The sequence below is a fragment of the Myotis yumanensis genome, unplaced genomic scaffold, assembly GCF_028538775.1.
Source record: "Myotis yumanensis isolate MYYU_CA2020_CCGP unplaced genomic scaffold, mMyoYum1.0.hap1 SCAF_15, whole genome shotgun sequence".
Classification (NCBI taxonomy): domain Eukaryota; kingdom Metazoa; phylum Chordata; class Mammalia; order Chiroptera; family Vespertilionidae; genus Myotis; species Myotis yumanensis.
In genome coordinates this window covers 18,897,402-18,910,352 of record NW_027223766.1, presented here as the reverse complement: position 1 = coordinate 18,910,352, position 12,951 = coordinate 18,897,402, and the positions used below count along the sequence as shown (strand labels likewise).

The 12,951-nt window shown below is 38.4% G+C and overlaps 1 protein-coding gene across 9 annotated transcripts in view; it reads left to right on the top strand.

Annotated features, from left to right (window-relative positions):
- The window catches only part of CSPP1 (centrosome and spindle pole associated protein 1), a 174,468-nt gene that overhangs the window by 140,963 nt on the left and 20,554 nt on the right, over window positions 1-12,951 (top strand). For all 9 annotated transcript variants that reach the window (XM_070392407.1, XM_070392409.1, XM_070392408.1 and 6 more), the window contains 4 exons: window positions 2,214-2,326; window positions 5,507-5,656; window positions 6,795-6,941; window positions 12,174-12,278. In XM_070392407.1, the coding sequence (XP_070248508.1) occupies window positions 2,214-2,326; window positions 5,507-5,656; window positions 6,795-6,941; window positions 12,174-12,278 (515 nt within the window). The remainder of the gene's footprint in view (window positions 1-2,213; window positions 2,327-5,506; window positions 5,657-6,794; window positions 6,942-12,173; window positions 12,279-12,951) is intronic.

Below are 12,951 nucleotides of genomic sequence, written 5' to 3'. Positions count from 1 at the left end.
CTTTTGATTTTGATTAAATTATTGATTTGATTCTCACTCTGGGTCTGTAATAATTCAGTGTGCAGTAGGAGCATCAAAATACCTATTCATATTATTGCTGCTAAGAGAATTTTGGCTTCTTTCTATTATCATTATTTTTCTCTTCATTTGCCTTTTCTTCTCATAGTCTATATTGAGATCTCTGTGCTACAGACCCCATTCTCTGCCCGTTTCTTCCGCATCCAGTTTGTAGTTCTTCCGCATTGTTTGTAGTTCTGTTTCAGCCTCGCACTTTCTGTCGTAGTAACTAACAATCACTTAGCTCCGCTTACCAGCAAATCCTGGAAAAATAAAGTTTCCATGACCCCTTCTCAGGAAACAACACAAGCATGATGATTGAATATGCTCAGCAGAATTTGTTGTCCATAGCCTTTCTGCACACCAACAGGGTTTCCCCCATTTTTTGTGAGTTGAAATTTTCTCAATTAATTTTCATTTCCCTAATAGACTTTCTGAATGTAAGATTTATCCAAAGTCACCTAATTTGTTGCTATTCCATAATATATGTGTATGAGTGTCTGTGTATGTATAACATATGTGTAAATGTTTGTGTACTTATACATGTGTGCACATACACATATGTGGCATTAATATTTAAAGGCCTTAGGGAACTTAAATACAACTGAAAATTGAATGTATAGCCCTGACCGGTTTGGCTCAGGGGATAGAGCGTCGGCCTGTGGACTGAAGGGTCCCAGGTTCAATTCCAGTCAAGGGCATGTACCGTGGTTGCGGGCACATCCCCGGTAGGTAGGGGGTGTGCAGGAGGTAGCTGATTGGTGTTTCTCTCTCATCAGTGTTTCTAACTCTCCATCCCTCTCCCTTCCTCTCTGTAAAAAATCAATAAAATATATTTTTTTTAAAAAGAAAGAAAATTGAATGTTATAATGTGTGCTTAAGGTTCATTATATTCTAATGTTTTGTCTGTTTTGAGGTCTTCCTAATGTTCATTTTCCCCCCTTTACTTTATGGTTCTTGGGTGAAGAACCATATTTATGAAGTCCATACTAATTTGGCTTAAATTTATTTTGTGGCTTACCATGATCCCTAGATATATTTCCATTTACTTGGTGTACAACAGTGTTTCCCTGTGATTTTATTTTTATAATTTATTATAAATGTTTAGAAGAATTTGTCCTTGTCTTTGATATTTCTTCTCTAATTGCCCCAAAGGCTTAGAGTTTGAGTGATCATTGAAGCAAAAAATACCATTCAATTTTGTTTTGCTACCAGCTTTTATACCATAGCATAAGTATTGATTTTGCTGTCTGCTGATCTATTCAAATAAGTATTAATAAATTGAAATACAGAGCAAAGAGTTCTAAATAGCAGCTCAACTCTCAAATAGTCGGCCTACACAAACTATATGAGTGAGAGAAAGTAAATGTTTTAGATTGATGGTACAAAGAACGAGTCAGTACACAAAAAGTTATATGAAGCTTAAATTTAAATACAATTTTTTCTTTCTGCATTTGTAGAGACTCCTGAGGTATTAATTATTTTTCAACTTGCTTTTATGAAATATTTTCCTTTCCCAGAATGTGTAATACTACTTATAGGTAATAGATAACATTTTTATTATTCATGTTTATGTCCCATTAATTAGATAGAATTTTTAAATAAAAATTGTAATGATTAAAAGAGTCATTTTAATTTTAAAAAGATTTTAGATCTTACTTTCTTGTTTATTGTTTTAATCATAGATAGAAGACTTGGAATTACTGATTTTTTTTAAACAACTTAGATATTTTTTACATATGTGTACATAATACATTTAATATATAATTAAGCAGTTTCTTAAAAGGATATTTACATACATGAGAACTTTATGTATTTTTTTCTCTCCATAAATTTTACTTTAAAGCCTTTGCTGCAATTAGAGTTGATTAGCTATTACGGAGTACCTTTTATGTTTTCTTGGTGTCTTTAAGGTACAACTATATTATGATTTTTCAACTATTAATTTTATTTTAGTTTCATTTTTCTTTGTCGCATTACTTTTCACTTGGTCTTCAGATTCTAATCTCAGCATTCCTTTTTGACTGTAATCTCTGGATTTCCATATTTAGCACATTTTATTAAAATATGAATTTAATAGCTAACTCTTCATTCCTGACTGTTTACTTTTTCTAAGCATTGCCTAATGGTATGTTTTGGCAAATTTCTCTTTCAAGGTCATATACAAACACAGAGCTCTCCTTTTGCTCGGGGAAATGTATTTGGTGAGCCCCTAACTGAACTTCAGATTAGACAGCAAGAATCATACAAGAATTTTCTTCGGTATCAGGTGAAATGTTTATTTGATCATAGTTTCAAGTTTCATAAAGGTTTTAATGAACTGAACTTGCAAAGATTTTATCCACATGCTGAATAAATTTTAAGGTGCCATGCAGTTTTCTACAATTTCTAATATATATCAGATATAGATAGTACTAAAATTATATCACTTGATTTGAAAAAAAGAATAAGGAGACGGGTGTACCAGTTGACTTAATCTTTTCTAAACTTTATTAAATCACTAATTGTTAAAGAGTGCTGAAATTTCTAAAACTTAAGGTAATAAAATATTCACCTTTTAGGTATAGAATTACTCTTTCTAGATGCTTATGTATTAGTAGAATGTCAATAATTTTTCCCCCCAAAAGATTTGATATTCTTGACTCAGTAGTATAGATTGTAAATAAATTAAAATATGATGTAATCATAATTGCATTTATTTGCTGTATTTATGTATGTAAACAGATAGCATTTAAAATATTAGAAATGCCCAAAGGAAGGCACTTATGCATCCAGTGTTTATTAAGCAAACAGACTTCTCCCCTACTGTGCCCACCCTTGTGCTGAATACTATAGAGAGCACCTGAGATGAATGAGAGACCTGCCCATGAGGGACTCACAGTTTCTTCTCCCCTCCCGTCACCCCTTCTCCACCCACACTGAAATTCTAGTGTCAGATTAATTCTGGGATCTGTTTAATCTTCCTTTCATAGGGCTTCACATGTTACTCTTTTTTTACTCAAGTCCTGGTAGTAGCTTTTCTTTTCTACAGGAATTTCCAAATTCCTTAGCCTGACACTTAAGGCTATCCAATCTAATCCCAGGCTCTTAACTTCCTCTAAAAGAGATCCTACTCAAAGATGTTACCTTTCTAATTCTAATTTTGTGGCCTCTTACCTAAGGGAATGACATAATAGATGCAGCCTTAAGGATGCTCTGGCATCAGTGTTGAGGGTATATTATTGGGAGGTTTAAAACATTGGAAGCAGGGGTATTTTACTAGAGTGGTGACGGTGGAAATGATGGAAAGGCCTTTCTCATGAATGACAAAATGAATAGTTATTGAATATCAGAAGTGGAATCAGAGGCCCTAAGGACATTGGCCACTCAAGTCAGGCAGCAGCATTTTGAGGGATACAGAGTTACTGGTTGAACTTGAAATATCCTGTGTATGTTGCCTATAATGACAGCAAGTCAGAATTCAAGTAGCTTCTGTTGTACTTAGCAAGTGTTGCACGGTCGAGGGTAGAATTCAGGAAAAACAAAATATTGCAAAATGTATATAGCTGTTATTGTTTATAGGGTACTTTTACATATAGTATCTCATTAAACCTCAAAACTCTCTGAGAAAGGTATTTTATTTTATGATATGCAATTAAAATACTGGCAGAGAGGCTCATCTATGGTGGTAGAGCCACTGCTGGAACCCAAGCCTCATTTCAGCATCACATCTGTAGGTACAGAATGTACAGACCTAGGAAATTTTTCCCTCTGGGAAAATCTAATAATGGGGGTGCTTTGACTATGTTAGTTTCAGAGTAAGTCCAGCTTTCAGTTCTCCCACTTGTAAACCCTCAGTGTCAAATGGTGGTTTACATATTTTCTTTACCAGTCTCTTAACCGTCCCCATTTTTCACCCTCAAAGTCTAACCCAGAACTAGCTAAATGATATTTATTATTACTATCAACAGTAGTATAGTGTCAGACAGATATAACTCCAAACTTAAGTGTTAAGAGATGCTGTTAAATGTTCAGATCTGTGCACAAAGATGGCCTTGGCTCCTTATCTGCACCAAAAATTTAAGTTATGCAGCAGAAGTCTTCATGTGGCTAGAATTTGGTAAACAACACATGTGAGTGTTTAGGTACCATTTTTAATTAGAACTTTAAAAGTAAAACATTTAATAAACTATTTGTAGAACCTTTGAAGCATTTTTGTATTACACAGTTTGAAAACCACTCACTTAGAAGCTAGCTGTCCTGTTTCTGGTAAGGACCGTGTAGCATTTTTGTTGGAACGACATTTCTATGGACTCATCAGGTGTGTGACTCATTTATGATTGTGACCCTTAATGGAGAAGGGACCCTGATTGTGATTTTTTTTTCACAGAGTGGGAAGAAGTGGGGAACTGAGTGTTAGATGTGATGTTTTGCCATATAGATAATAAATGATGTTTTCTCTAGGTATATGATACTTGGAGAAATGATTACGAGCACACTGCTTAGTACTAAATGTTAGGATTGTGCATATTTAATGGTTTTTTGAGAAAGAAGAGTTGGAAAAAACCCTAGTATGTGCAATCATGGGATATGCATGAAGATTAAAGTTCTTACAGCTCGGAAGATCGACAGCGCTAGGTATAACAATGTTGAAGCTAGAGGCAGTGCAGATAGGAGCAGTGAAATAATACAAATGGCTGTAATCAATGTCTACTTAAGAGTAATTGAAACCTATTGAGTACCCAGTATGCACGCTTCCTTCCCTACTTCACCCTTGGAGGATGCAGACTCTCTGACGGTCCCTTCTGCCAGGACTTGGACTCTGCCTTAGAATGTCCCCCCAGAGTGATATTTAGCACTGCACGCCACCGGGACCTTCAAGATGAAATTGTACTAGTTGCACCGAGTCCTGGTGGCTGAAGTCCTCCTCACCTTAGAACTAACCAGTAGATAAGACAGAAGGAAGGATGTTCTGAGGGAGGGGTACTTGCATAAGGAATGGTTGGATGCTGAAACACTGATTTGCTGTTTCAGGATCCTAATCAAGCCAGGGAGCTGAGACATCTCGTATCAGTTGCTACAGAATAACATAAACATGAATTACTTAGTACCTTCTATAGAGAAGGCACTTTGACATTTTTCACATTACATTTTCTTTACATCCATTCTTTGAGCACTCCTTTGAGATGTAGACATTAATATCTTTTTACAAGAGGAGAAAACTGAATAAGAAAGTTTCTTAAGGTCTCACAGTTTATAAGTATTTGGTGGAGCTGGAATGTTACTCATAGCTCTTAACATTACATTATGTAGCCTTCCTAATAAAATGCAAGAGATGAAAAATTTAGGAAGTTATTTTAACTTGCAGAAAGAAGATACAAATGTTGAATTCATAGGCTACTAGGAAAAAACAAGTGGTATTCCAACTTTGTAGTAGTTTACAAAGAAATAACTAGGCTTAATTCTTTAGATTGCGGAGAAGAAACAAAGAGAGGAAGCTGAGCGTGAGAGACTGAGGATTGAAGAAGAAAAAGAAGAAAGACGGCTCGCAGAACAGAGGGCACGGATCCAGCAAGAGTATGAAGAGGAACAGGAGAAGAAGCGGGAGAAAGAGGAGGAGGTGCATTTTTTTCCTACTCCAGTTTTCTGTTAGTCTGAAGTGGAATTTTTATTCTGACTTGAGAAGATATATATTACTTACAGAGGAGACCAGTCCTGGGGTACATTTAGAAAATACCAGATCAATATCCATTCATTGGATATTATTCTATTAAAGTTGAAAGACTAGGTTAAGGAAAGAGATAAATGATGACATTTTAAGCCAAAAAATAGTTTAGGCTGACTAAGGAGGTTATAAGACTAGAGGCCTGGTGCACGAATTCATGCACTGATGGGGGGTTCAGTCTGCCTGCACCAATGGGGGCTGATCGGGCCAGGCCAGTGGTGGGGAGGGTAAGGGGGGGGGCCAATTGGGGCTGGGGCAGGGGGTGTAGGAGGTTGGCTGGCCTGCCCACCCCCAATCGGGGTGAGGAGGCCGATTGGGGGCGGGGGCGGCTGCGGGGAGGGGCCATGGCAGTTGCGGGGGCCAATCGGGGGCAATGTGTGTCATAGTGATTGGTTGTTCCAGTTGTTCCGGTGGCTTGGCTTTTATATATATAGATGCCTAATACTTTATTATTAACACATTTCGTACCGCTTAGGAGTTTTCTCGTGTTTCTCGCGCTATCTGTTAAGGACCACTCACGAGTGTTCTCGTTTTTTCACGCCCATGGAAAAAGGAGCGAATCTAGATACTTATGAAAATTTTGTTTGGTCCCTCTTCATAGAGGAAAATGTTTTACGCAGTACCATACGTTAAAAAAGTACTAGGAACTTTAATTGTTTAATTGTTTTTGTAAATAAAAATGTTATAATTATTGAAAAACAACACCTAAAGTGCATTATGATGATTTAAATAACGTGCAGTTTGCCCAAAAACGTGTGGTCCCTGGCGTATGTCTTAGAGATTTCTATGCAGTACGCAATGTGTTAAGCAAACAATGTCTTGATGTTAAAGAACACTATTTCACTATGGGGAAAAAAGAGGAACAACTGTAATAATCTGAATAATAAAGATTTAATTAAAAAAAATAAAGAACACTATTTCATTTATATCTTCAATTTTATATCTCTATTTCAGACAAATAAGGCAGCACATTTTTTAATGGACTATAAGAATGTATGTATTGAGTGTATATATTTTTCTCTTTATTTTAAAGCAAAGACTAAAAAATGAAGAGCTTATTCGGTTAGCTGAAAAAAGACGAAAAGAAGCAGAAAAAAAGAAGAAAGAAGAAGAAGAAAAACATAACCAACAACTTCAGCACTACTATGAAAGAGAAAATATAATTGGGAAAGAAACAAAGGTAAGCTTCAGACAAAAATGTCAAGCCTGCAGGTTACCCCACCTTGAGTGTGAGTGTTGTAGAATTATCATCATAAAGGGGAGAGTGGAGGAGGGGCATCTGCCCCCCCTCTATTGTTCAGTGGCCTCTGGGTGCCCAAACTGAACTCTTGGGACCGGGTGATGTCATTGAGCTTTGTTGTTGTTTTCCCCCAGTGAGTGTAATAGGTTTACTTAGCTCGTAGTCTTGTTTCTTTTATTTATTTATTTTTTAAATATTTTTATTGATTTTTTACAGAGAGGAAGGGAGAGGGATAGAGAGCTAGAAACATCGATGAGAGAGAGACATTGATCAGCTGCCTCCTGCACACCCCCCACTGAGGATGTGCCCGCAACCAAGGTACATGCCCTTGACCGGAATCGAACCTGGGACCCCTCAGTCCTCAGGCCGACGCTCTATCCCCTGAGCCAAACCAGTCAGGGCCGTAGTCTTGTTTCTATTGTCTGTGGACCAGCACCCTCCAAACCGTTCATGACAAGTACAGAAATTGCAAATAAATGTTTGGAAACTTATGTATCAATTTGTCAAAGTAATTTAATGTCTGTTGAATCTACTAATACAGAGTTGGGCTTAAATTGTGTCATGTCATTTTAAAAATTTCATTTATCTAGTAATGTGTTCTGACTCTGTTTGCACATTTGTCCACAATGGATTGGAAAATAAAGGAGAAAACCTGGAGGCTCACCACAGACTGGTTTGAAGTCGGTATTCTAAGGTAGAGGAGGGTTGTAGTTGACAGTTAGATACATGAATCAAAGGTATTAGAAAACCTTTTCTTCCTAGAAAGCCACTTGCCTCTTAGAGGATCTAGTTTACTAGTATACCTGTGCTATATTTCAAAGCTGTATTTAAAATTCTTTATGCATAGATATCATGGGGGGACTTGTAAAAATGTATATTCTTAGGTCTCATCTATAAAGTATCTGATTTACTGAGTCTGAGGCTAGCCCAGGAATCTGCATTTTATAAGCATCCTTAGGAGTTCAGATGCAGTTGGCTTGTAGACCACACTTTAAAAATATATATATATTTTTATTGATTTCAGAGAGGAGGGGAGAGGTAGAATCATGGATCGGTTGCTTCTGGCATGTCCCACAGTGGGGCTCGAACCCACAACCGGGACATGTGCCTTGACTGGGACTCGAACTGTGACCTCCTGGTTCATATGTCCAGGCTCAAACACTGAGCCACACCAGCCAGGCTGTCTACTCTTTTAGTTTTTGTCACCATTTTTTTTAGCTTGTATATTTATTTAAACCCTAAATTTTTTTAAACCCTAATCTGAGCCGAAACCGGTTTGGCTCAGTGGATAGAGCGTCAGCCTGCGGACTGAAAGGTCCCGGGTTCGATTCCGGTCAAGGGCATGTACCTGGGTTTCGGGCACATCCCCAGTAGGGGATGTGCAGGAGGCGGCTGATCGATGTTCCTCTCTCATCGGTGTTTCTCACTCTCTATCTCTCTCCCTTCCTCTCTGTAAAATCAATAAAATATATTTAAAAACAAACAAATAAACAAACAAAAACAAACACCCTAATCTGAGAGTTAAATCTTTTAGATAGGATGTCTAAATCTATTTATGTTTATCATAATCAGTATATTTAATCATATTAATGGAATTCCTAACTTTATGTTTTGCTTCCTTGGTAGTTACTTGTTTCCTTATTATGTGGACTATGTTTTGTTTACTTCATTCTCTACAGATTATATTGTACTTATGATTCTGCTTTTGGTCACCTGGAAGTTTTATCAAAGTCACCAATGAATGTAGTATTTGATTTTCTGCTGTGCAAAGTGAACAATTTAACATCCTCTTTCTTTCTCCCTTTCTCTCTTTCTCTATTTTTCTTTCTCCCTTTCTCCCTTTCTCTATTTTTCTTCCTTCCTTTCTTCCTTCCTTTCTTTCTTTCTTTCTTTCTTTCTTTCTTTCTTTCTTTCTTTCTTTCTTTCTCCCTTCTTCCTCCCTCCCTCCCTCCCTCCCTCCCTCCCTCTCTCTCTTTCTTTCTTTCTTTCTTTCTTTCTTTCTTTCTTTCTTTCTCTCTCTCTCTCTCTCTCTCTCTCTCTCTCTTTCTTTCTTTCTTTCTTTCTCTCTCTTTCTCTCTCTCGCTCTTTCTCTCTTTCTTTCTTCCTTCCTTCCTTCCTTCCTTCCTTCCTTCCTTCCTTCCTTCCTTTCTCTCTCTCTTTCTCTCTCTCTTTCTCTCTTTCTCTCTTTCTTTCTCTCTCTCCCTCTTTCTCTCTCTCTTTCTCTCTCTCTTCTTCCTTCCTTTCTTTCTCTCTTTCTCTCTTTCTTTCTCTTTCTCTTTCTTTCTCTCTTTCTTTCTTTCTCTCTTCCTTTCTTTCCTTTCCTTTCCTTTCCTTTCCTCCTTTCCTTTTCCTTTCCTTTCCTCCTTTCCTTTTCCTTTTCCCTTTTCCTTTTCCTTTTCCTTTTCCTTTTCTTTCCTTTCCTTCCTTTATATATATACATGCTCTGATCTGGAGAGGTGTTTTTACCCAAATTACAATTGCATTTCATTTTGTTGGGAGTTTATGTTTTCAGCATTTTGATTTTAATGTGAAGTGGGAACTGTTAGCTTTATTACACCGTAAACTGAAATCCTGTTTTATTTTCATGTGAAGACATAGAATCCTAATATGATCTGGAAACTTCCTCCTCCATGATGAGGGAGTCATATTTTTAAAATAAGGATATTTATCATCATAACTGATACATTGTTTTTCTGACTTTTTTTATTTTATTATTTTTAAAAATTAAATCTTTATTGTTCAGATTATTACAGTTGTTCCTCTTTTTTCCCCTATAGCTCCCCTCCACCCGGTTCCCACCCCACCCTCTGCGGTTACTCTTCCACCCCACTGTTCTCATTCATAGGTGTGTGATTTTTGTCCAGTCTCTTCCCGCACCCCCCACACCCCTTTTTCCCTGAGAATTGTCAGTCCACTCCCTTTCTCTGCCCCTGATTCTATTACATTCACCAGTTTATTCTGTTCATCAGATTATTTATTCACTTGATTTTTAGATTCACTTGTTGATAGATGTGTATTTGTTGTTCATAATTTGTATCTTTACCTTTTTCTTCTTCTTCCTCTTCTTAAAGGATACCTTTCAGCATTTCATATAATACTGGTTTGGTGGTGATGAACTCCTTTAGCTTTTGCTTATCTGTGAAGCTCTTTGTCTGACCTTCAATTCTGAATGATAGCTTTGCTGGATAAACTAATCTTGGTTGTAGGTTCTTGCTATTCATCACTTTGAATATTTCTTGCCACTCCCTTCTGGCCTGCATAGTTTCTGTTGAGAAATCAGCTAACAGTCGTGTGGGTACTCCCTTGTAGGTAACTGACTGTTTTTCTCTTGCTGCTTTTAAGATTCTCTCTTTGTCTTTTGCTCTTGGCATTTTAATTATGATGTGTCTTGGTATGGTCCTCTTTGGATTCCTTTTGTTTGGGGTTCTCTGTGCTTCCTGGACTTGTAAGTCTATTTCTTTCACCAGGTAGGGGAAGTTTTCCGTCATTATTTCTTCAAATAGGTTTTCAATATCTTGCTCTCTCTCTCCTTCTGGCACCCCCATAATTCGGATGTTGGTATGCTTGAAGCTGTCCCAGAGGCTCCTTACACTATCTTCATATTTTTGGATTCTTTTTTCTTTTTGTTTTTCCGGTTGGATGTTTTTTTGCTTCTTCATATTTCAAATTTTGACTTGATTCTTGCGATCCTCTGGTCTGCTGTTGGGAGTCTGTATAATATTCTTTATTTCAGTCAGTGTATGCATAATTTCTAGTTGGTCCTTTTTCATAACCTCGAGGGTCTCACTAGATTTCTTGAGGGTCTCAATTTATCGGCGGTTTCTAGAGAATTCTTGAAAAACTTTAAAAGTGTGGTTTTGAACTCTATATCCAGTAGTTTGCTTTCCTCCATTTCTGTCATTTGTGACCTGTTTCTTTGTCTCCGCATTTTTTATGCTTCCCTGTGTTGATAGAGTGGCTTTCTGTGCTAGGTGTCCTATAGGGCCCAGTGGCTCAGCCTCCCCAGTTACCTGAGGTGGACTCTCTTGGTGCACCCCTTTGTGGGCTTTGTGCACAGTCTTGTTGTAGATAAGCCTTGATTGTTGTAGCTATCACTGGGAGGAATTGACCTCCAGGCCAATTGGCTGTGAGAATCAGCTGTGTCTGCAGTGGGAGAACTTCTGTGCTGGAGACACCCTTCTGGGGCAAGACTTGCTTCAGTGGGGGCTTTTGTGCTCACTGAGTCTGCCCCCTGAGTGTGTCCCTTATGGATCTGAGGAGTTGCAATTGGATAGTCCTACTCTGACCACAGGGCACACTGGCTCTTGGATCTCTAAGGAGGTGCTAATTTAGCCTCTGCCTGAGGCTACCCAGCAGGAGCCCAGCTGTGAAGCAATGCAAGCTGCTGTGGGGCCTTGGGCCTTCTTTTGGACGTTCTGGGTTTCTCTGACCCAGCTGCAGTTAGGTAATTTTCAGATTGCATAGAGCCAGGCCTTTCATATGCAAAATCCTCTGCACACAGCTTGGGTGGGGCGGGTTCTCTGGGGATCAACAGGGTGGAGCAAGCAGCTATGGCTACTCCTCAGTCCTACCCTAAGAGGCCCTGCTTCTCAGTGTCCTGGTAATCGCTGCAAGTACCTCTGAGAGAAAGCCGCCTTCGAGTTCCGACCAATGCCAGACAGTCCAGTTTCTCCCTGTATGAGTCTGGGTCCCCAGAGACTTGCCCGGAACTGGAGTTCAGAGCAGCCGGGAGCTTGAGACTCCCTCCTGATTGAAAAAGACAACCGCGTCCTCAGTTGCCAGCCCTTTCCGCATGCGCCTCCGTTCCTCTGCACTTTACTTCCACAGCTCACCTCTGAGTCTCAGTGTGCTTTTCTTTTTCCTTCTAGTTGTAGAATTTCCACTCAGTCAGCCTTCCTGTGGTTCTGGATGATTGTTCGTTTTGTCTTTTAGTTGTATTTTTTTCCTGACTTTTTGATAAAAGTAATTTATTAAATAAAAGTAGTAACATTCTTAACTTAGATGGTCAAGTATTAAGGGTGTATGTATGTGCACACACACATGTATCTATGTGTGTTTATACACTTACATTTATTGATGTGGGTATGTATACATACATATTTGTTTATTTTTTAAAAATTTCTTTGATTAAGGTGGTATATATGTGTTCTTATTGCCCCATTCTTTTTCTAGCGCTTGAAACAGCCTTCCCCTGTGGTTCCTGCTTTACAGAACAAAATTGCAGGCAAACTCCAAAGACCTCCTTCAGTTGACAGCATTATAAGTGCCTTTATTCAAGTATGTACTTTTTCTTCTGATTGGCTAATCTTAGCTAAGTTATTTTGGGTTGAGGGATTGGATGAGATTTAAATTTTTTAAGATCTGAAATAGAGATAATGTCTACAGTAGTTTCTTTGCTGCTTTGGTTGTAACTTGGTACCCTAAAGTTTAAATTTAATAATTTAGCACATAGTTCTTGTTCGGACCCCCCAGAAGGCCTTTTCTTTGATAATGTATCTTCTAGCTAGCTTTAGTTATGCTAATGATGTGCCTTAAACTTTAGACTGAGCTACAATCAAAAGAAAGTTGGGAAAATGTTCCAAAAAGGTTGTTTCTTAAGTTGACTCTTGAAGGGATTTTCCATAAAAACAAGGAAGATGAGGGACTTGCTGCACGTCCCAGGCCATGGAGGGACGTGTAAGCCCACGGCACACATGGAGAACACACGGGCTTGGTCTGGGCCTGGCAGTGCCTGAGCAAGTGCAGAGTGGGTGGAGGTCGGAACACATGCAGGGTCTTGAGTGGAGTGTAAGGGGTTTGACTTTATTCCGTAGATGCGTGGCTACCAAACAGGTTAATTACCGTAACAGATAAACATTACAAGAACATCTTCCTGGATCCCACCCTCTGAGATTCGGATTCAGTAGGTCTGTGGTAGACGATGTGTTCTAAGGCAGAGGTGTGGAGATAC